The 24,683-nt window shown below is 35.2% G+C and overlaps 1 protein-coding gene across 4 annotated transcripts in view; it reads left to right on the top strand.

Moving 5' to 3' along the window:
* chn2 (chimerin 2) overlaps nucleotides 1-24,683 on the top strand; it is a 137,936-nt gene that overhangs the window by 104,726 nt on the left and 8,527 nt on the right. For all 4 annotated transcript variants that reach the window (XM_088601597.1, XM_088601598.1, XM_088601599.1 and 1 more), the window contains 2 exons: nucleotides 11,123-11,200; nucleotides 16,978-17,062. In XM_088601597.1, the coding sequence (XP_088457723.1) occupies nucleotides 11,123-11,200; nucleotides 16,978-17,062 (163 nt within the window). The remainder of the gene's footprint in view (nucleotides 1-11,122; nucleotides 11,201-16,977; nucleotides 17,063-24,683) is intronic.

Below are 24,683 nucleotides of genomic sequence, written 5' to 3'. Positions count from 1 at the left end.
GCAGGGTCTGCTATTGTACGGCGCCCCTGGAGCAGTTGGGGTTAAGGGCCTTGCTCAGGGGCCCAACGAAGTAGGATTCCTCTGCCAGCTGCGGGATTTGAACCGGCAACCTTCCGGTCACAGGCACAGATCCTTAGCCACAGAGCCACCGCTCCGCCCCACAAAAGCGTCCACTTCAAGTGTCAGGAAGGTAAATTGTCCCTGTATTAAACAAATCTATAAAATCTCTGAAATTACCTAAATTTCATTCATTGTTTTCTTCTTTTTTTTATTTAAACACATTTCCAGAAAATACTGTTCGTTCAGACATTATTATATTTATTTTATGTATTTAACTGTGTATATTTTTACCAATCTATGATCATATCAATCTGAGTTATTCCTACTCTAAGTCATTAGCATCCTCTGAGTATGTTGGTTGCTGTGCAAATGATGACATATTTACACATTCAAAACTTTATAGTTACAAAATACAGTAATTATGATGAATGCCTAATTTATAAGTAGTTGTAAATAAGCCCTTGCTCTAGGAATTAAATAATATGTACAGTACATAGGATGAATGGTCTCGACCAGGGCTGTTGATTGCTGAAACCTTCTACAAATCTTATAATATCACTGTCAGCCTCCAGTTAAGCACTGACGTGACCTACACTCAACCGGTATGCTAATCTACCATATCTTGGAAACTGCATGCTTTGTTTTTTCTGTATTATTATGTGCTTTGATTCATCTCATGAAAAGGATTTCAGAAGTGACAGTACCAGTTGAACAGCTTTATCTGTAAACTTTTGTTTCACATTACACAAATATGTTGAGACGTATCATGGTTTTTCTTTATATACGAACAAAATGTTTTTCATGTATTGACAGGTGTGATTTTTATCTTAAGTGTAAAATTCTGTATTTCTAATATTTCAAGCAATCTTAACATTTTATAAGGTTTAAAGTATTTACAGTAGGAAATACGTTTCTCATCCCTTTTGTCCCTTAGGATGTAATCTAGAATATTTGTCCAATATACTATTAAAATAAATTAAACCATAAAGCCTTCAAATAAAATTCCTTGATTTCCTTTACATTTAATAATTACAATATATAATCCCTTAGCCTTGATAATGTGAATTATTTGTGCCATCTATAATTATCAAAAGATTTATCAGTATGTAAATGTAACACCATTCATTATAAGTGAAATACTGATCATAAGATTTATCAGTTTATATTTTGTTATGCTTTTATTTTATTTTTTTGTATGAACATACAAATAAAATCATACAAATAAAATCGGAAATAAAAAAGTTGCCAGTCATCTCAGAACCTCAAGTATTACAAATATAAATGAATATAAAGTCTGTTATTTATCATTCTTATGCATTTTTACAGAGTGTATAGTGCTGGGGAAAAAGGAGGGTGAAAATAAGAACAAACTTTCTTCCATTTCATAAATCTCTGAAACAATAGAAATCCATTTTTCTTTGATTGGGGATCTCTTTGTAACCATTTATGTATAAAAGCTTTCTTGCTTGCTGCCAAAAATACTTCTAGCAATTATTTATCTCTTCCCACAACCTCATGATGCAGAATACCCAGATACAGAACTGAACAAGACTTTGGAATTTCTAAACATAATATATCTTGAATCAGAGACGACACTTCGTCCCAATAAGATTGAATTCTTGAACGATGCCAGTATATATGGGAATGTCCTGCTTCTCTATTACTACTCTCTCTCCAACATGTTTGTGGCAAAACAAAGTGAGATGATTTTATTTTTGGAGGTATAAAGAATCAAGTTAAATTATTTCAGCAACATTCCTGCCATCTTTTATTGGTATAAATTTAATACTGTTTAGCTGCTTATTTAACAGTGAAAACTAGTTTACTGAACGATCTTAGCAAGTAGTAGTGTATATCTCTACAATCAAAGTAACTTCCCTTATGCACTTAAAAATGCCCTCAGGAAAGCTGTGCAAATTCTTTCACTTAATGAATAACCACAAAGACTTGAGGAAATATTTTACCTCTCCTGAGCTTCACAGATTTTGTGTTCTGTCACTATTCAGAGTGTCTGTGTACAGTGTAGATACTAATCTGTTTTGATATGGGATGTACTATCAAGGAATTGAGTTACGTCTGTAAAGCAGATGTATGGATCACTAATACAGTATATATACAGTATATATTATACTGTATAGTTTACTGGGCACTCCAGATTTTGGAAAACGTTAATCCATGATGGAGGATACATTGATAGTGAAAAGAAGGATGGAAATTGATGTTGAAATTGCAGTAGCCGATTGCTTTAGCAGGTGGCTGCACCAACACAGTCATCTATACATCACTTGTAGAATTTTGGAACAAAGCATGGTATATACAGTCACCTCCAAAATTAATATTAAAAATTATACAAAAGACTGAAAACAGGAGTGCCAATAATTGTAGCATTTAATAATTTATTTAACTGAAATACATTTCTAATGTCATTGATTTCATTTAATCATTAATTGAATAAAATACTGTATAAACCACATGTTGGAAATGCTCATAACATTTACAATAGCTACAATAATCCTCATTACCCATGTTGTTAATTTATAAAGTCTTTTTTACTCATCAAGACCAATGGTTTGGAGGTGATTGTATATATACATTGGATATTTAGCAAGTGAAAAGCTGACAGCTTTGCTTCAGTGTTTTTTAAAATAATATTATTCAAATTTATAGTGTATTGCACCTTGAATGAAGCTCTATGCAAGATAGAATCTTTGATTTTTCTTGATCTTGTCCACTTCTTACCATCCCTGACAAATGCAACTGTGTTTGTAGATCCTCCTTGAGCTTTCCAATTCTTCCATCTCTCTTTCTACAGGATGTCAGCAAGTGTCAACAACGCTTTGAATAATGTTATGGGATACTGTGAATATCACATTGAATCCTGAATTAATTTATTTCAATTTACTTTTTATGTACATTTAGAGGTGAGATGTAAAGTTTAAATACCTGTGAAAATCAGTTTTATGATGGGAAATTGATAGCATTTCTAGACAACCTTTGCATCTGCTGTTTTAATTTAAAATAACATAGTGATTACAAATCTTCCTAGTTGTTTTACATTAAGGCTTGCAAGCAGGAAAAGTGGACCAACAGGTTAGATTGCTAGTATTATTCTGTCTGTACAATAGCAAAATATATTTTCAGTAATCTGCTGCCTTCTCTTAAAAGTCATGACAGATGATTTAAGATATTTATAAAGTAATAATCTTTAAAAATGGATGTTATTTGTGTTTCTTGGCTGGTATTTTTATTGTGAAGGACAGGTTAACATCTCTTTAAAATCACGTTTGGCAGTCCCAAGCTTGTTTGGAATTGTATCAAATGTGTCAATTGTTACAGTGACACAATGGTTTGCATTGGTACCTCACACATCTAGGGCCCTGGCTTTAGTTCCTGACCTGGAGTGCTAAATAATTAACTAAGAATCACCCTGCAACTCACAACTGGCAACCCACTATAGCTAACCGGGTGTGAGCCTGGCCAGTACCTGCATGGGAGATTGTTAAGGTTGGACACTTAACAAGGTTAATTACCCCTTGGCCTTTACCAGTTACGGCCTCCTAATAATCCCCATCTATGAACTGGTTGATGTGTGCTGAGCGCAGAGTGTTCACTTGATGATACACTGTCAGTTACTAAAATAGACTAATCTGTAGGGTAGACATACTGGCAAAATGAATCCTAACAAGCTTCTATGGGGCAAGATGATGAGCCTTCCAGATAAAGGATGCTCTCACAGTAGAGAAGGAATTATGTTAACCTAATTTTTTTGGTTATATATATATTTATTCACATATGTGAGAAATATATGAATAAATATATGCCCAGCGCCATGTTCTGCGATTCAGAACGAGGCAACCAACAACTTCTGGTGATGTGTTGTGCCCTGATTACTTTGTAAAGAAAAATAGCTTGTGAATACATCTCATTTAATCGAATAGAAATATTGCTCTCGAAGATGCTATTGCTGACAAATACTATTTACTTGTTAACTCTGCATGCAGATCATGTTGGAACATTTCTGTGGCGAAATCTCTGCTGCTCTCTTACTCTCTTGTACATATCATTACAGTAGTCATTACAGTGACTAGTGAGCAGGAATGGCTGTGTTATGCAGCAATTCTTTTGAATTGCAAAAACATGGAGAATACAGTACTTTTACAAAGTTCACGATTTTGTGCTTAATTCGAAATTTGTATTTTTTTTCTATTACGTCAATGAATTTATTTTATCGAAAATTTAATAACCAGTGTGAGAAATTGGAACCACAGTTCGCCTTTAATAAAGTTTTCTACAAAGATGGAATCTGCTTTTATCAAGAATTTATATGAAGTGATTGTCATGAAATGGCACCCAAAATGTGTATGTAATGATAATTTCTGCTAAGAAATTCATTTTGGTGCCCCCATAACAAACCTTCAGTAATAGTAAGCAAAGTATTCTTTTTTGGAAGGTGAAATAGGGAACATGGAAATGTTTTGTAAATGTGAATACTTTCTGAAACATGCACCAATACTTAATTTTGACTATGAAGTGTTTATTAAGTACTAGATTTGGGAACTTTTAGAATATCTTTTGCAGCTTTAATAGTGTTTGGGTAAACCTCCTAGTAATCTGAAAATTTGGTTAGTTTGTTACTTGCACCAGATTATTTATATAAATTAAGAAGTAGTAACAGCAGTAGTCCTAGTACAGATCACAGAGGTACACAACAAATTATAGCACACATTCTTAGGATTTACTCCTTTCCTGTACCCTATGTTTCATGTCCAGTAACCAGCTCATAATCTATTAAATTTTAGGATGTAGGATGTTCAGTGCATCGTATAATGGGATTTTATGAACTACAGATGCAGCAACTCAAAATGCACGGTACAACCCTGTAATTCTCGAAATTACCCACAGTTCGCCGCGTTGTACCGCAGTACGTGATTGGCTGGCCAAAATGACCAAGAGGGGTACCTGTGGTGCATTGGTTGTTAGTGAAACAATTTAATCATTTAATCTCTTTACTGTGCATGTTTTAATCTGCTTAATATTAAATATTTATATGGAATTTTACAGCTAAAGGGAATTTTTAGCAGCTGAGCATTAAAAGAAGTTTAGCAAAATGTGTCTGAAGGTCATTAACAATATTAATTTAGCAACATATTATGTAAACTGTATGTGGCTGGTATTGGTAGTTTAAATAAAAAATACACAGCAGTATTCCACTTTTTTCCTAAACATTAAGCATCAAAGTCTTTCATTTGGTTACATACTGTGGTTATTTTGGAAAAGTTTTTATGTGCTTCTTCTGAGTATATTAAGTTTATATACTTAGTAAAATGTTATAATGTTTTAACCTTTTCTGTAAATACTTATGCTCGTTATGCAGTAAAACACATACTTTTTAGAATTTTATTAATAGGGAATATAATATGCAATCGCGTATCTATATAATTGTATTCATACAGCTCAAATTATCACAGTAGTAGACTTTCGTTGTAAATGTCTGCATCAATTTAACTCATTCACCCGTGACTATGTGTGCGGTGTAATGGCTTAGGCATGTGCTATGCATGCTGGAGGTCGGGGGTTTGAGCCCAGCTGTCTCCATGAGATTTCTTTTAACAAATAAACATTTCTTTGAAAAATTAAAATAGCAAATATTATGGACACTATATTGATATTTTTTATATTTCTAAATATCACAACATGTTTGAAGCTAAGTGATTTATTAATAACAATGAATAATTTCAAATTGCTACAGTACTGCCACTACAGTATAGCTTGTGGGAAATACATTTATTTGTCCTGCATCAAAGTTTAACTCATTCAGAGCGCCCTACATTACAAACTCCAAGCGTTTCATTTTGTCTATTGCTACAATATCGACAGCAATGTAGTTAAAAGGAACATGTAAAAATGGTTGATCAAGTTAACAGTGCGGGTGTGGTGAGTTTCGACTGTTTCCTGCAAGTCTTGGGTGAGAGGAAGGTTTCTTTGTTTCATTGGAAGGTTCGCCTATTCTACACGTACATGAGAATATAGAAGAGAAGGAAAAGTCCCCGTGGACAGACAAAGTTGTGTTGTGTAATCAAAAACAGAGCCACTTGTAAGAGCAAGGTGACTTTTGCTAACTAAACCATTTTTTACAGCTTTTAAAGTCACGCAATGTTTGAGTTAGGCAGGAACACGTCATCGTATCTAATTTTTTATTTCATTTTTAAAAATAAATATAAGGCAACCAGCAATCAAATGTTCCGTTTTTTCATAACACTAATTTTTCCATACTGTAGTTTGAGTCTTTGTGTAAGCTGTAAGTTCTTTTTAATTCTTAATTAAACATTTGGAACACTTTAATTTTGTAAACGCAACACGCATTCCGTACAGATAGAAGTTTTCTACAGGTGTTAAGCAGATTAGCAGGTTGCTGACAAAATAGTACACTGTCCACCACTGCCCAGTGATATAACTTTAATATAAACAAGATCTAGTACCTGGTGCAGTTTTCTTTTAAAACCTTATTTTGAATTTATCGAATCCCAGGTGTGAGTTCATAAAGCCAGATTTACGTATAGTACTATCCTTACATCTGCGAAACACCTGATCATCTACTGTAAAGCTTTCAGTGCTTTGTTTGTGTATATTCTAATCGCAGTGGGGGCAGGGTGTGGTTTATGCTGAATTGAATTGGGAATCTGTATTGTTCACACCTGAAACATTGTTTTCTCTGAAAGCGTTTTCTTCCCTGTTTATCTGATCTTTTGCTGCCTGCACATGCTTACATAGCTCCCTACCTGAATTCTCATTCTTGACTGAGAAAGCTTTAGAGAACTTTATTTTTTTATTTTCAACAAATTGTAAATATGACGTTTACATTGGTGTTTTTATTAATTTTTCACTTAAGCATATGGAGGAGTGTCATCTGTCAATGAAAGCACCCCACCACCCTTAGGCTGGGCAAATGATTTTTTTAATTTTTAAAAAATATATAAAAAATAAGATACAATTATGTGTTTCTGCTTAACTAAGACATTGCATGACTTTAAAAGCTATAAAAACAGGTTTAAATAGTTAATAACCACTTTTTATGTGTGAAAAACAGGTGATTTTTTTTCTTCATGATCAGCTTAGAATCGTTGTGTACGCTGTAAGTTTTTTTACTATTAGTAATCAAAAATACTAAATTTAGCACTGTAATAAATTGTTGCACTTTTAAAAGTTGCATCTTGTAAAAATATATTTTCATTGTTCAAATATACATTAAATCTGACTATCAGAAAATAAGTAAAATACAAAATTAAAGAAAAAATAGGGTAAAATATAATTCAAAATATTTTGCTAACAATGTTAACGGTCTATAAAAATAAAATGTATTTACTGAGGAATAGGATGGCACAGTTGTTAGAATGCTTTTTTATGTTTTTTTTTTTCATAAATAAGACGATAGTACCAGATGTCTCAGCGCCTTTCAACATTAAATGATGCATGCAAGCCTGTGAAGTAGAAAGATAACTAAGGTATCCATCCATTTCTAATGGTGGTAAATTGGTTTGCATTGCTGTCTTGCAGCACTGGGGCCCTAGGTTCAATTCCTGCCATCCTGTGTGTGTGGAGTTTGCATGTTCTCTCTGAGTTCCATAAGTTTTCTCCATATGTATGATATGATTTCCCCTCACAGTTCAAAACATACTGGTAGGTTAATTGGCTTATGGGAAAACTGGCCCTGGTGGATGTGTGTGTTTGTGTCTGTTTGTCTGTCCTGTGATGGACTGGCGCTATGTCCAGGGTGTATTCTGCCTTGCGTCTGTTGCTTGCTGGGATAGGATCCGAAACCTCTGTATTGGATAAAGAGATTAGAAAATGGATGGAAGTAAAGGCACTGTGTGGATGGAACACAGTGTTAGAAACCCACTATGAATGGCAGCATCTCACTGAGGATAAATTATTTTATAGTGCTGGCTTAAGGAAACAGCCTTTCCACCTCTCTTGCACATCAGTATCCATACCTAGTTAGTTATTTAAACAAATTGCCTCTTAATATAAACATCTTAAGATGCTGGCGCTGTGGATCAGCATCAGCTATGTTTGCCCATTCCTTCATTTCATGTGCATCCAACACACAGTTCAATGCTGGCAACTACACAAAATCTAAAATACAATCCTCATTTCAGTATCTATGTAAACATACAATCTGTTATCTTCATCATCTTCCACCGCAGTCTATAACATCTACTGTCATTTTGTAAAAAGTATGCCTAACCCTATTAGTAAGTGATGTTGTTATCAGTGTATTCCACAGCTTTCCCCAAATTATCTTTTTCCTATCTACAGTACATCTCTAGTCTTACATCCTGCAATAACTCAGCCAACACTTAAATCCTCGAAAACTGCTTGTGTTAATTTGTTTAAATCACAAAATATCATATGTAAATACTGGCCATGTAGTACTCTGCATTTTGAAATAATAGTTTATTTTAAAGGGAAATAGAGAAACTAAGAACTAGAGAAACCAAGAAAGGCTTTTTTTTCTATAATTAATAAATGCACATCCTGTTCAATTCAGTTCAATTCATCCTGTTCAATTCAGTTTTTAATTCAGTTTGAATTATTACTGTACATACTGTTTTCATATTTGGCCAGGGCTTTAAAATTAGGGCATGCCAAAAAAATTCAGTGCCGTCGTCTCCACTTTAAAGGTACCCCCCTCGTGGAAGAATTTGACTTTGAACATTTGCCCAGCGTACCTTGGAGTCCCCCCTTCCCCCCTTCCCCCCACGGACAGACTTAACAAAGCATTTGGGAAGTGTTAACTATCCAGCCATTGCAAGCCACTGCAGCAGCCACAAATAAATTAAAAAATTAACTTTTTTTTCTCCTGATGGTAACTGTAACAAATTGTCATGTTTCACATACTTGCGAAACAATCATGGCGTTCTCATCCAATCAAAGGTTTGATGTTTTTTTTATTTTGAAACCGTGATCTTGACATGCAGGTGTGAAGTAGAGTTAACAGCTTCAGATTTAAAAAGTTATTAATAATATCTTCCGTGTCCCATTAACATTGGAATATTCTTACAAGTGTAAAAAGAGGCGATACACAACATGTCTCCTCTATAACTCTTCAGTTTACTGAGAAATTCCAACAGAGCCTCAAAAAATTGTCCAATAATGCTCGTCTTGTGTCTTATTTTTAGTTTAGCAGGATTTGTGCGATAAGCACATTGTATAATGGGGATGACATGACCCACGTTTATATCACTATACTACACTTCTTTGGGTCGAAATGTCTGTTAATAAAACAGAGCGCCTTCCAACACATATACTGTAACTACGTCAGGTGGGTAGCTGTGTCAGCATGCCTAGTCTGCAAAGGAACAAGTAATAGGTTTTTTACATGCTGAAAAGAGAAGAAAGAAAACACAACGTTTCGGCTGTGAAGCCTTCTTCAGGTGTGAGGGACTTCAGCTCACACATAGTACGTGAGTACTGTAGTACATATATTACTCATAAATAGTACGTACAAACTCATTGCTTACGGCCCCCAGACTTCTCTTCGCCCAGCGATTTGGATACCTTATTTTTCTAGACTGTACTATTCATCTCTCCGGCTACGCACAGGGTTTAGTCTAAATACCTTCAGACAACGATTGACACATTTACTGCAAAAAAATTGTAACTAATCAACTTGAACTATAACTTATAACAGCAGCAACAAAAAGAGCCACTGAAGGGAATTCTGGTTTCACAGTTCTGAACGTGCCAATTAAAAAACTGATGTGTTGCACATTAAGGGGGACCCCTTGTCGTTGCCTAGTGGCCTTAGTGGGCCCCGATAGTTGTTGTCATCTATAAAAGATTAAGATAAGATGCTTGTGTGAAATGGATCAAGATTACACATACTGTAACTTATGGTACCTTTGGTGGTTTGTGTATGAAATATGGTAATTCTCTTGTCTGAATGCATACAGGTACTACATTTAAAAGGAGTAGGAAGTTTGGCTGTGGATATAACTGATCTATGCTGTTTACTGCATTATAGTGCAGATCACTATACTAACTTTTTGTTAGCTGCTTAAAAACTGATTTAAAATGTTTAAAATGTTTAGTATCCCACTTAAAATCTGAAATGGCAACACTTCTTTGGTTATACAGTATGGCTATTGTTTGAAATCCATTTTATTGTTAAAAAACATTCCTGATATTTTCTGAATATGTTCTGATATTTTCTGAATATGAAAATTGTCAGGAAGAACAAAGTTAACAGTGTCCCAGCTCTGAAATACTGCTTTTCAAAGGGCATAATCCACATACACTAAATAAATTCTGTCTCTAATATGGACCTGTTTTGATAGGGATTTCCACACTAGAATATAAAACTGTGAGTGAGGCTTAAGCTGTTAAATCTCTTGAAATCCAAGACCAGATTGTCTTACTGGGTCTGATCCATAGAATAATTGGATGCAGCTCTTCTTTGAATGATTACACTGCATTTCTTTAATGTGGTACCAAGTAGAATTGATCTTGCTTTTCAATGCTGTTGTGCTCTCAGGGAGCTGAGCTGCTACCCCCTGCCTGTACTGCTCTGGTCTAGCGTCTGTCTAGATACGGTTGCTGTGGATTTCTTTTTATATTTTTTTCTCTGTTCAGTGAATGAATGTGGGCTATTGTCTGAGGCACACTTTTCCTCTAAAAGCTCACTTCAAGACGGACTCTTCCTTATTCAGATGCAGAAACCCCTTCCATCTCCTAAGACAGCCTATTGAAATCACATGCCAGAGGTCTCAGCAGACTGGAGCACAGCTGCTACAACTTAGCTGACTGCTTTTAGAAGAGGGTTTACAGACCTAAGTGATGTCAGCCTCACTGTTTAAGGGAAGAAATGGATAGATTCTGGGACCCAAAAGATTTGCACTCGGAGGAGCTGTGGTTACAGAGTGAGCAGAACTGTAGCCAGATACTGTAGAAGTCAAAACAAGACAGAAAACAGCAGTAGCTGTTAGCCATGGTCCTGGGGGTGAAAGTGAGTGGAAGAGGAACATTGGTATGGAAACCTCTAAAACACTTTGCCTTTGCACAGGTTACGTCCCTGGTCAAGAGGGCTGCAATAAAGGAAAATGAAAATAATTTTAACTATGAGAAGGCTCACAACTTTAAGGTAAGAGTCTCCTTTCCTGCTGTATATACATCACTGACCTTTCACTTTCCTTAAGAGTTTTTTTTTATGTGAACTTCCTTATATACATGGTATATACATAGACTATGTGTAATACTGTATGTGAATAGACCATGACAGTTGTGATTATTAATAATGTATTGTTCTGACTATAAAAAATGCAGTACTACATTTCATGCTTCATTTCTCAGTTCAATTCCATGTTTTCCTGAAACTTTACATTTTTGCTGAAACCTAAATGCATCAAACTGCAGTATGATTTGAATCTTTTTGTTGCACTTCTTTCTGCATTGTAATTAGAAATGATCTTTACAAATTAAATTTGTCTTGAAGTATTACTAATTATTTGCTGATAAGTCACTTTTGTACTTATTGTGGTCTTATTATGAGTAATCAACATTTTTATTCAAGATAGTCACAAATAATGTGTCTAAAGTCTCTTTAAGACATTACATTACACTGTCTCTTTAAAGTCTCTTTAACACACTACACTACATGTTAGCTCTACATGTTAGCTGTTAGAGGAACACTGGTGTTATTTTCTACTGTCGGCTTGATGCTGTAAATTTGTTTGTTCCATCTTACTTGGCTGGGCTGTTCTTACCCACATCTTTAATGATACAGGGTGTCTGTGTCTTGTAGTTATCTGCCCATGGAACAGGATTTACTTGTGATATCCCTGAAGTCATTCTTCATGTTAACGTTTGTCATTCCTTTGTTGTAAATATCTGCTGTTAAAGTCAGAATGACAAAAATGATTTAATTGCCTCTTGTACTCAGTTCTCCTTCACCAACTGTACATCTAAATCTCATACACATTATCATTTATTTAGGAAAAACATATTACAATAACACATACAATATGCATTAATAAGTAATTAATAAGTATTCAGCCATCTGTTTTCTAACAAACTCAGAGTTGCAAGAAGCCAGAACCTATCCCAACAAGCAACAGGCTCAAAGCAGGGTACACCCTGGATGAGAGCCCAGTCCATCACAGGGCATACATATTGACATGCACACACTCATGCCTAGGGATAGATTTTTCTGAAGCCAATTAAGGAACCAGTATATTTTTCTGCTGTAGGAGGAAACTGGAACACATGGAAAAAACCCTTGTTTTTTCACAACATGGACATACAAACATGCTCTTATTGAGCCATTAAAATGAAAAGCCGGTCTCTGCAAGACAGAAATAATTTTGGATGAGCTTCATCTTCTACCTTACTAAGTAGGAAAAAGCTGTCATTCTCATATACACTTTGAACAATGCACTTGTAGACACCAGTCATGTAACCTGAGGACTCTAGGCCTGGATACACTCACTGCAGCACTAGACAAATACTTTAGGTGGCATGCAAAATAGACACCGAACATAAGTGGTGTGCATATAACAGTTTTCTAAAAGGTCATCTTGTGATGGACTGTTGTACCCTTCTTGCTATAATTACCCTAGCAGTGCACAAAAATACTTTTTAAAAAACTTAAAAAGTCAGAAACAGATAAAATAACGAGAAAGTAATGAACAACAAAAATACTTCTTCCCAGGATGAGGTAAACAGTAGATATGCTTATGGCCTCAAAACCTTCATACTTTATTGTAACAGTTTAATACTTACTTTCTTCTGAAGGGATTTTTTTACTCATGTCCTATTGATCTACGTTCGATGCAACTATGCAGCCCAGTTGAATATTGGGCAAGAGGTTATATGGGTAAACACCTAGGGAAACCTCAACAAGGTTTCTGTTGTCATCTAATGAGGGTAACAATTAATTATTTTCCAAGAAACATGAATAACAATCATATAGTGTCTGTCTGTCTTTTGAAATCAACACAACACCAGGAAATATGGCAGTTCTGACATTGAAATTGGTAGTACTAGAATCAGATTCCCAAAATCATGGTACTAAACAACATTTTTTCTTGAGAAAATAGCCTTATTTACAATTGCCTCAAGGAGATGGCCCAAGTTTTTTTCTAATTTGCTCAAGCAAGCCTTAACAATAGGAACTAACCTGTCACCTCTAGGGAGATCAGGTGGTATAACTGCCCTGTGATGAATACCATTTTTAAAGAAAAAGAAACCTATTTTAATTCCCCATTATGGAATCCCCCATATTCCATAACAGGGGAGTAAAATAGGTTTCTTTATCATGTACATCAAAAGAATTACTCATTGCAAGAGACATGTGGCACAGTTGTTCAGTAGAGCTAAAGGATACATGCTCTTGATAGAATCAGCATTTGCTAACATTAACTGGAGATAACAGTAAGATAACTTAGGCTCTGTTTCCTCCTTACTGTCAGTATATCTGCTATCATTTTTTTGCAGGAAGTACAGTATGTCCACCTTCCTGCAAAAAGAAACAATAGCATGTCAAAAAAACATGTTTACCTTAGCTCTTTTCTTGTGCACATTCTTACTCTTTTTTCTTTTATAAAAGTTGCAAACTAAAAGGCAAATGCGTTGCATCTTAGGTGTGCTTCAGTAAACATAAACAAAAATGACATTTGGCATTTCATGTTTACTCATTTGCAGTAATTCATTTGGACAGAGGATGAAAGAGGGGTTGCACAAACCCTTATTTCCAATACATAATTGACTTCCAAAGAATAGTCTCATATGTTAAATTAGGTGTTTTTTTTGTTTGCTTTAGTAGTTATGATTGTCATTAAATACATTTTTTGTGCTGGCTTGTGAACTACTGTAGGTGTTAAAAGTGTATCTCTGAAAGGACATAATGAACAGTTATAGATTTTGCCTGAACAGTTATAGAGTTTGCCTGCTTTTCTAGTTGGAAATAGGACTAATTTTTATTTTGGGTTTTTTTATTGTGTTTTCAAAGTTTTCTAAATCAATTATGGTACCCCAGCGTATCGCACGTTTAACAAAAGCACCAGCTGTTGCATGTCGGCGCACTTGATTTAAGAGAGTATCTTAAATGTTGAAAATCACAAAGCGGTTATACAAAAAACTGTGAGAACAGAAATAAAAAAGTACTGTCATGAGGTTTGCAAATTTCTAATGATTTTAATTTAAAACTAGTACTGTATAGGTGCATTTAATGTATTTATTATTTTGCAATGTAGCATTTACCATTCCAGGGGGGGTTCCTTAATTTTAATCTATTCTGTTATCTATTCCTATTTTCATCTATTAGTTTAATTAAGATCTTTAATTGCATAATCTCCTTAACAACAGTATAGAACTATAACATTTATTGTTTTACGAATTGTGTGCTCTTATGTTTTAGTGAACCACTTTTTGCTTCTTAATCCTGCTGTAGAATATTAAAGTAATAATGATAAATACTTAGATTGATTCATATATTCTATGTAATTCCATATTGTTAAAAGTTTCAGATAGTACTATTCGCCATTTTGAATCCAGTCACCCATCCATTTTCTAACCGCTTCATCCAATTCAGGATCATGGGGGAGCCAACAAGCAACAGGCGCAAGGTGGGGTGCACCCTGGATGGGAAGCCAGTCCATCACTGGGCAAACAAAGACAGACATACTCACAAACTCACACCAGGGTTAGTTTTCCCAGAAACCAGTTAACATACTAGTGGAAAAACTCCACACAGATAATAATAATAATAATAATAATAATAATAATAATAATAATAAACTTTATTTTATTTAGAACCTTTAAAGGTGGCTTCTCAAAGCGCTTTACAGGATGACAATAACAATAAATAAGAAGAATACAACAATAAATAAGGAGAATACTCAAGATAAGACACAATTACAATATATAGAGGAGACCGTGGATGGTGGTACTAAGAAGAGCAGAAGGGTGAAGAATGGAACCAGTTAAGTAAAGGCTTTTCTGAAGAAGAGGGTTTTGAGTCTGGATTTGAAGGAGTGACTCTCTGATATCCTTGGGCAAAGAGTTCCAGAGCTTGGGGGCATAACAGAAGAAGGCCCTGTCACCCATACAATGTAGACGGGCTTGGGGGACAGTAAGGAGGGCATAATTTGAAGAGCGGAGGTTGCGAGGTGGGGAGTAGGGCGATAATAGTTCAGACAGGTACTGAGGTGCCAAGCCATTTTGGACATGCTGCAGTTTGTTCAGAGTAGATTTAGATACCCCAGCGAGTAGAGCATTACAGTAGTCAATTCGAGAAAATACAAATGTGTTCATCAGCTTTTCAGCCACAGTTAATGATAGCATAGTGCTTAGTCTTGCGATATTTCTAAGGTGAAAAAAAGATGTTTTGACAGTATGGTGCACATGTGGGTGGAATGTTAAGCCAAAATCGAATATAACCCCAAGGTTTTTCATTTTTGATTGAAGTACAGAGCCATCTACAGATAGGGTTACAGGACTGGCTTTACGAAGTTGATGGGGGGTACCAATAAGCATGACTTCAGTCTTGTCTTACTTAAGATGAAGGAAGTTTTGAGTCATCCAAATTTTTATGTCAGAGATGCAATTAGATAGAATAGAGACAGCCACATCAATGTCAGGTTTGGTATGGATGTATATTTGAGTATCGTCAGCGTAGAAATGAAAGCTGAGGCCATGTGATCTTAAAAGCCGACCAAGTGGGAACATGTAAATGCTGAAGAGCAAGGGGCCCAGTATTGAGCCCTGAGGAACACCAGACTTAACAACACCAATTTCAGACCTGTACCCATTAAGAGAGACAAAGTGACAGCGATCAGTGAGGTAAGATTTGAACCATTTGAGAGCAGTGTCAGAAACTCCAAACAGTCTCAAGACGAGAAAGTAAGATGTTATGGTCAACAGTGTCAAAAGCAGCACTGAGATCAAGAAGGATGAGTATAGAAAGAGAACCAGAATCAGAAGCTATTAGAAGATCGATGGTGACTTTCACCAGGGCAGTTTCTGGCTGTGAAGTTGACGGAAGCCAGATTGGAGGGGTTCAAAAAGGTTGTTTGTCATGAGGTGGTTATGTAACTGAAGTGTGACAGCACATCTCAGGTCTAGAAATGAACTCAGAGCCTCAGGGCCTCAGGGCTGCAAGGCAGCAATGCTTATTTCGAATCTTTCAAGTATTATTTTTTACCCTTAGTGAGATTTTTAAGTTGGTTATTTTATTGAAGTTGGACATTTTGAAGCTGATTATTAAAATGTTACCTGAAAACAAACTTGACTGTGTGATACATTTTTTAAACAAATTTTCAGCTACATTTGCCTACTTGTGACTTTGTTTTTAAATTCACTCTTTCTTCAAATCCTTATGTAGGTTAATCTAATTTTAGCCTTTTCCTGAGCATAATTAAATATTTTTAGATTTAAATACACATTTTAAAACCATTAACTAGCTCAAAATTTAAATGAGAAACAAAAATAATTGTGACCCAATAAGTTCCCTGTTTAGAAGAGTAAGAATGTGCCAGAAATTGATTTATGTCCTCAGTGATCAGGGCTCTGTTGCTTGTTCTAAAATGACCCTTTTTTCGGTAGAGAGACTACAAGAAATTGAATTAATCATTTGATTCTGGGGTGTTTCTGCTTCTCTGTATGGTCTTGAAAAAGAAGTACTTTCTGTAAAGATTTCATCTGCATTTGTGACAGCATAGCATTCTGTAAATACACAATTACGAGAAAGTTCTTTTTAGTGTTGATCAGTTCAAAGGCAGATAATAATAGAATACCCACACAGTCATCACTGTTTGGCAATGAAATTCCTGCTGTGTAGATTGCTTCTGTTGTCCTTTGTGTGTTCCATCTGCCAGACCATCTGTCTCTCAGCCTCCTGTTTTCTGTGTTCTCTGCTCTTAGGTCCACACGTTTCGAGGTCCACACTGGTGCGAATACTGTGCCAACTTCATGTGGGGATTAATTGCTCAGGGAGTCAGATGTTCAGGTAATGGTCTTACACTCATATTTACAAAGCCAACAGCCTGCTTTTGTAAAGACAAACGAAAAACAAATCACTTTGAAAAATAGGTTCAGAAAAATGAGTAGTTCTTGTTTAATTTTATATAGGTATTTAGTAGTTATCTCTGTTCTATTTTAAAATACATGGAGTGCACAATCAACACCTTGCAAAAATATTCAGACCCTTCCTATAGTGTCCCATTAAGAAATTATACTTTATATTTTATTCAAAACTTGAATACTCTGAATTAAGATTTCTAAGAAATATTTTTTAAGTTACAGTAAATGTCAGTGGACACTAATGAGAAAAAAACTGAAAGTGAACATCAACTGATGATGATTGCATAAATATTCATACCAGTGACCTCAATATTTGCTTGATGCATCTTTAGCATCATATACATCCACTAGTCTTTTTGGGTCTCAACCAAATTTGCACATTGGTTTAGTGCAGTGTTTGGCCATTTTACTTGTTAGATTTGCTTTTCAGTGTTTGTTTTCATACAAATGCAGTGTTTTCAAATTGCTTGGGATTGCTTATGGACAGACATTTTCAAGTACTGTATTTCCACAGAATCTCAGTAAAATTCAAGTCAGGACTTTGGCTGGGCCACTCAAGGGCATTCACTTGCTTCTTTCTAAGCAACTCCAGTGTAGTTTTGTCCTTAAGCTTTGACTCGTTGACCTGCAGAAAGATTAATTGTCTCCTGGGTTTAGGTCTGAAACAGGTTTTCTTCTAAGGCTTTCCAGTACTTCGCTCCATCTATGTTCCTATTAGTCTTGACTATCTTCCAGTCCCTGCTGATGAACAGTAACATAATGCTGCATCCACCATGCTTGACATTAGGGATGGTGGTGATGCAAGTTACAAATTAGTTTGGTCTTTTAACACATGTTTACAGTATCACTTAAGTGCTTTATTGCAAACTTTATGTGCAATTTGAGAGGGTTTTTTTCCAGTTCCATACAAGCACCCTTATTGGAGTGACAAGGATATCGTTGACCCACAGACTTTCTTACCCATGTTTTATGCTCTTCTCCTGATCTATGCATTTGTACAATTTTTTCTTCTTGACCTTTATAAAAAACACAGGCCGTACCCTACCTGGGAGGTTGGTTGCAGTTCTGTCTGTATATAATTGTTGACTCTTCTGCCACTCACTACACAATTATTCTCTTCTCTTCTTTAAAAACTCTACAGTTATCCTGCAGTTATTGGTGTGTCTCTCTCATGTCCCTTAGCCAGCATTCCAAACACACTCTGCAGCTGCCCTTTCCTTGATTTCACCTCTGACCAACATACACACTGCACTGTCAGAGAGCCAGGTGTAGACAAGCAACTGCTGCTCCTCCTCTGGTACAGAGACTGAGTTCCCATGCTCTCTTACCCTTCAGCCACAGTTTTCTCAATCTGGTGGGCAGCCCATACAGCCCTATTGCCACCACATTAACACACCATGCTTTCTTTATAATAGACAGTAATCAAACTACATCCCAGTGTGCCATGTACTCGCCCAGGCCAAAACCTTTCTCTTTTCTGACATTGGAGCCGTGCTAGACCCTACTCTCCACCAGAGAGCCAGCAGCCAAAATGATACCCTCTGCCATGTGCAGAGCCAGGGAATACTCCAGCTATCATGATATACTCATGGACAGAACCTCTCCATTTTCTTGACATTGCTGCCCTTCTGGGAAAGACTGCAGCATCAACCTGCTGTGTCCCGCACACCAACATACTCCCAAGGGTTTTCACAGCCCACAGCATTAGGTGTCTATCCATGCCACATTGCAGATGAATTGCAGCTACTAACCTCTGCTGGATGTACATCTGCAGATACAAGTCTCTATCTCAGATCCCTAAGAGACAGTGTGGAGTCCTTCAAGGCATGTAATTATTACCTCTGTGGCATTCACAGATCAGAAGCATTCCAGGCACTGTGACCACACACAACCTGTTTCTTACACATGCCTGCACCTCTATAGCATCAAGGCCCGCTTGACCAGCAGCTGCTCCCAATGCATGTGCGAGGTGAACACGCAACCCACACACTGCATACTTACACTGCACTTGCAGCAAGATGGGAGAGTCCTCTATCGACACGCTTTGCTAAGGAGTAAAGATTTTCCTTCTCTCTCTAACATTAAATCTAGATCTAGCATTAAGAAGAGAACCACAGGCCCTGTTAGAGAAGTAAGATAGGCCATTTAAGTAGTACCACCCTTGACTCCTGTTTAAAGGAACATCTGCCTGTCACCATCTTCATGTTTGGATATTTGCTTGAAATTCACTACCTGACATAGTGTTTTTATTATTATTAGCCACTCAACTAATTATACAGTATGACTCATTAAGGTACTTTTGTACCTAAATTAATTTAAATTGGCAACAAAAGGTTTGAATATGCAGTTTTGAATTCCATTTTTCTTTCATAATAATAAGATACATTATTTATTTCATACTTTATAAGCTACAATAAACAAGCTATAGTTCCTTTTTTGTTTTTGCTTTCAATGTTTTGAGTAGGATGATTAGGAGTAGGATGAGTAGGAATATTAATTGCAACTTAAAAGTGTCATGACTGTGAACTTTAAAGCAACAAATTGTGAAAATTGTGCAAGGGTCTAAATACATTTGCGAGACACTGTAGTCATAATTTGACTATGGTTAGGTTTTCTTGCTTAAGTGCTCTAGAGTATTTCCTTATTTCACCTATATTAATAGACCTGTAATAATTGTCAGAAGGTTACAACGGTGTGGTTAATTACAGCATGGCTAATAAAACCCAAGGAAGCTTAACTCACAAAAAAGAAAAACTCAAATGCTGCTTGAGGGCATGAAACTAGTCTGCCTCATTTTCATACAAATGAAACATCTACGAATGTTTCTTTTTACAAGACAGAACCCGAAGTGTAAGTATTCAACATTCTTCTATGACACTGTGTCAAAACCAGTTCTACTGCTTCTTAGCTCAGAGGTTACAGCTAAATTTAGCTGTGATGGCCATTAAGTTGAAACTGTACTCGTTTGTGATGCAGTGGAACACACCCATGTGCATTCCACTGCATCACATGACTTTTGAACGTTCTTTTAAAAGTTTGTTTTATTATTTAATGTTTGGTTGACAAAAACATATTGGAGCAGTCTTGCCTGTTTCCTGCTTAAGAAGTAAATAATGTTGTCCATTACTGTCATTTGACATGTATAATCTTATATGTGTGTGCTTTTAGATTAGCAAATGTCACAGCTTTTATTTTTTACAAGCTCATAGAATTAATTTAAAAATCAATACTTAACTTCAATGTAGAAATATAATATAATATATTAATATTATTAATAATATAATATATAATATAAAATACAACGTGACAATACATCTTAAGTCTGTATTAAAATCAATATAAAGAAGGTAAATAAATGCAAAACATTTCTTAAGTTAGAATTCTTTATTAAATCTGCTTTGAAGTCTGTTTTAACCTGATGTAATACTTCGGTTCATTGTAGCATAAATTGTAAACAGGTACTATACTGTAACATTATAATTTCAAATTAAAACAGACATTGAATGGGTTATTTTAAGGATTTATTTTATGAACAAAGTCCAGCTCTTAATGTCTCTTCGGTCTGGTAATATAGGCTTTCTGCCAGTACTAGGTTCTATACAACTCATTGCCCAAATCCATTAGAGTCTGCACCTGGTGACAGTTTTGTCTTCAATATTCTAATATATAATTTAACTCTTGGTTTTGGGTCAGCTTACTGTGATTTTCTTTTTTCTCTTTCTTTTTAACATTTGTAACAGCCTATTACAAAATTACACCCCACAGGCATTTTATAAACAAAACAATAGAGCTTCAATTTATTTTTATAGAATAAAACTTTCGAGGATTCATTGTTTTCCAACGGCTCATCCATTTTGGCTCCATGTGTCTCCGAGCCCTGGTACGTGGTCTCTGAGACCTTTATCTGCTCCCCTCACACATTTGACAAGAAGGAGCACACATTTAAGATAATTGGAGCTGACTGAATGTCCCATTTGTGTTTGTGTGTGCAATTACACAGTTCTGTCATAAAAGCACTTCTAAATTATTATTATTATTATTATTATTATTATTATTATTATTATTATTATTATTATTATAACACTATATATAACTATTATATAACACTAGTGAGGACTTTCTATGGTGCTGCGGTCAAAGTTCATGAGTAGCTTCTTCCCCATACCTAATTTCTTTAAGCACCACAGAAAGTGCAGGCACTGTTCTGCCTTTTTCAGACTGGCTGCAGTGTTGTGAGATAAATCAGATCAGTGGAGATCAGCAGACTGGGGAATCTGAAGCAGTTGACAGTTTCCACTACTGTGCCCTCGATGCTGATTGGAGAGTACCGCCCTCTCTCCCTTAAAAAATAAATGTTTCCCAAAGTCCATAATGAGTTATTTTGTCTTGTTGACATTCAGGGCCAAATTATTGTCAAAGCACCATCTTGTAAGATGCTCCACCTCACTCCTAAATGTGGACTCATCGTTGTTGCTGATGAGCCCAATAATTGTAGTGTCATCTGCTGACCTGTACACGTTTTCAGGACATGTGGGAAGATACCATCTGGGCCGGCTGCTTTACAGGTTTTCAAATTCTGCACTTAACTATAGACCCAAACATGTTCATTCTTTTTATTGCTTCCCTAATTCATGTAATAGATCAAAAAGATGTTTCTACATAAAAATGATGTGACGTTTCTTTTTTATGAGTAGTCTCTTCAAAATGAGTGTTTCCCAATCATTGTGTTTAAATCATTTTAGTTTTAGCTGTAATTTGTTTTTGCTGTCTATATGCATTTCTAGATTAAATGCCTTATGAAAAGTGTTTGCCCAGAATTGGATTTGGACAATGTTTTCTTTTAATATCTTTTGTAGCTTTGGTATCATCTGTGTACTTTGTTGTTACTAACTATACCATGCAGATACAAATCTCCAAGGTACTCCACTAATTACTCTAATTATGATATTCATTTATGATAATTTATCCTGCCAGCAATGAGAGTTATACATCTTTAATGTATAACTTTTTAAAAAGCATTCTGAAAATCTAAATATACCATGTATAGTAGACTTGTGTTTTATGCAGTAGGCAGGTGCCTGACATAGTGCATACTCCCCAAATCGTGTATAATCAGACAGTACTACCATCCCATTTACTTAAGTAATCAGTTGGCCTGAATGTAAGAAACGAAAATGGGATTAATAGCATGAACCTTCCTCCCTTATTTATTTATGTAAATGGAATCTCTGCCTAGGATTCTGCATTTGCATAGATAAACAAAATCTATTTTGAATAGCAGAGTAGAATATCTTCTAATTATCTCCCTGAGAGTACATTGTTCTGTGATAAACAAATGTATATTTTTCAAAAACTCCTATTTACAGTATTACATACATTTCATAACTAAGGTCTTTTATTTTCCTTTAAACAACATGTATTGGAATCTGCAGACTAAGATTAGTAACTCAGTATTAACATTTTTAGTAACTAATGTAAATATAACATTAATACTGTCGCCTACCTTGCATGGTTCTCCCTTTACTTTTTTAAAGCTAACTTAAGTTAATTACTCACTAAAAAAGGTAAGCAAAGTAATAGTTTTATCTGGAAAACCTCTACATTTAAATTAAAAGTACAGTACCTGAGGTAATTCTGATTGGCATATTATAAGTTTGTAGCACATTTGTTATAGTCAGAGCTATGTCTGAGGCACCTAACATGTAAAAATGGCAACCAAAAGTGACAAACACTGAGCTGGAATTTGAAAAAAGACTCCCTAATGTACAGTAAATGGAGATGAAATTCTGCAAGTAGGAAGAGTGATTTCAGAAATTCCTGTTTACTGTCATACTAAGTGGATTGACTATCACATCTAACCCAGCAAACAGTACAATGCAAAAGAAATTAAATGATACAGATCTTAGCCTCTATATGACAGCTACCTACAGCTTGTCACAAAATTAAGTTAAGCTCCCTGTATATTAATGAAATGGTTCATTATTTACTTCTTTGCATGACCTCAGTCTTTGTCACTTCTGTGGTGGTGGACTATAGGAAGTTTAGTGTCCCCCCACCACAACTCCTAGACTAAGCCCTCACCTATCCATTCATTTCTGCATTCAGCTTTAGCACTCAGCCATTTCCCAGGGTCTGAAACAATGAATTATTGTTTCTTTTAGAAATGGATTTCATTGAGGTAAAACTTCAAACTAAAAAGAACATCTGGCATAACAAAAACTAAGAAACATTTAAAAAAATATGTTGACATGTTAATTTGTTTCTCTTTTAGACCTAACACAAGCTCCTAAACATTGCGTTCAAATTTCACATTGATAAGGAGAAACAAAAACATTGGCATTCAGTCCTGAAACTGAGACAGGTATTTTTTTTAATAGAAAATGAAAACCTTCCTGTAATCAGGCTTTCTTCTGAGAAGAATCCAGTTTCAACTGCTCAACAGGGATTTTGATGGGTGTTATAGAAACGTCTGAATGTCAATTAATAATCACTCTCTATTGGTGGAATGCCTCTGTTACAAGTCCCGGGCAGAGGTGTAAGTAACACATAGTGTTACTGTTAAATTCCGGAAAATCAAGAGACAGGATAAAGTTAGCTGCACTTTCTGGTCTTCCTGAAATGAAATGTTTTGTAATTTTTTTTACAGTCTTTGAAAATTAAATACTACATTGAACAACATTTCTAAACACTTCATAATTAAAATAAAAATATATATCTGTGAACACAGATCACTATTATCTAATTTATCTAATTATCTAAATCCCCATGATTTACTTTTGTAGTAAAGAAAAAGAAACACCACATTGCCTTAATTCACCCTTAATTAACTTCAATGGTAAAACAACTATTGAGTGTAAGACTGACTATGCAGTTCTAATAGAAATATATTAAGTTTTTTTTTTCTTTTTAACCATAGGTGCTTGCCCCTTAAACAACAGATTAGTTAAAATTAATTTCTTTTGTGTGCTTCAGACATCAATACATCAAAATCTTGGTGAATCCCAATTTTAGAAATAAGTATACATAGTATACATAGTATTTACTGAAGATAACAATTACCATATCAAGACATTGATTCTAGAACATTATTATATTTATCATATTACTGTGTATTAAATAAATTAGGATTTGTTTCATTGTTTGTATAATCTTTAAAAAGTAATATTATGATTCTAAATGTCTTGAATATAACCAAACAAGTGAATATTCAGGGTCACTTATATGTAATGGTGTCATTTTTTAATGCTCATGTATTCTAAAATGTACTTATATTATTTATTTAAACATAAATCAGAATTGCATTAGTATCAGCACTACTTAGAAAAAATCAAGAGTGAGAGATTTGCAAAACCCAGACTATCCTGACTGCTCATAGATGTTTCAATCACTGCAAGTCCTAGTTCTCCTTGTGAAGAATTCATTTGAAATCAACAGTTTCTTTGTATCACTGTATGTCTCACTCACCACAATCAATTACTGCCTAGTTAGTAATGTTTAACAGAAATAAAATGTTTTTGGCCAGCAGCCATATCACCCTGCAACTCACA

The sequence above is a fragment of the Lepisosteus platostomus genome, chromosome 12, assembly GCF_059453375.1.
Source record: "Lepisosteus platostomus isolate fLepPlt1 chromosome 12, fLepPlt1.hap1, whole genome shotgun sequence".
Taxonomy (NCBI): domain Eukaryota; kingdom Metazoa; phylum Chordata; class Actinopteri; order Semionotiformes; family Lepisosteidae; genus Lepisosteus; species Lepisosteus platostomus.
Note: the sequence above shows the minus strand (reverse complement) of the source record. Positions and strands in the feature narration are given on the sequence as shown.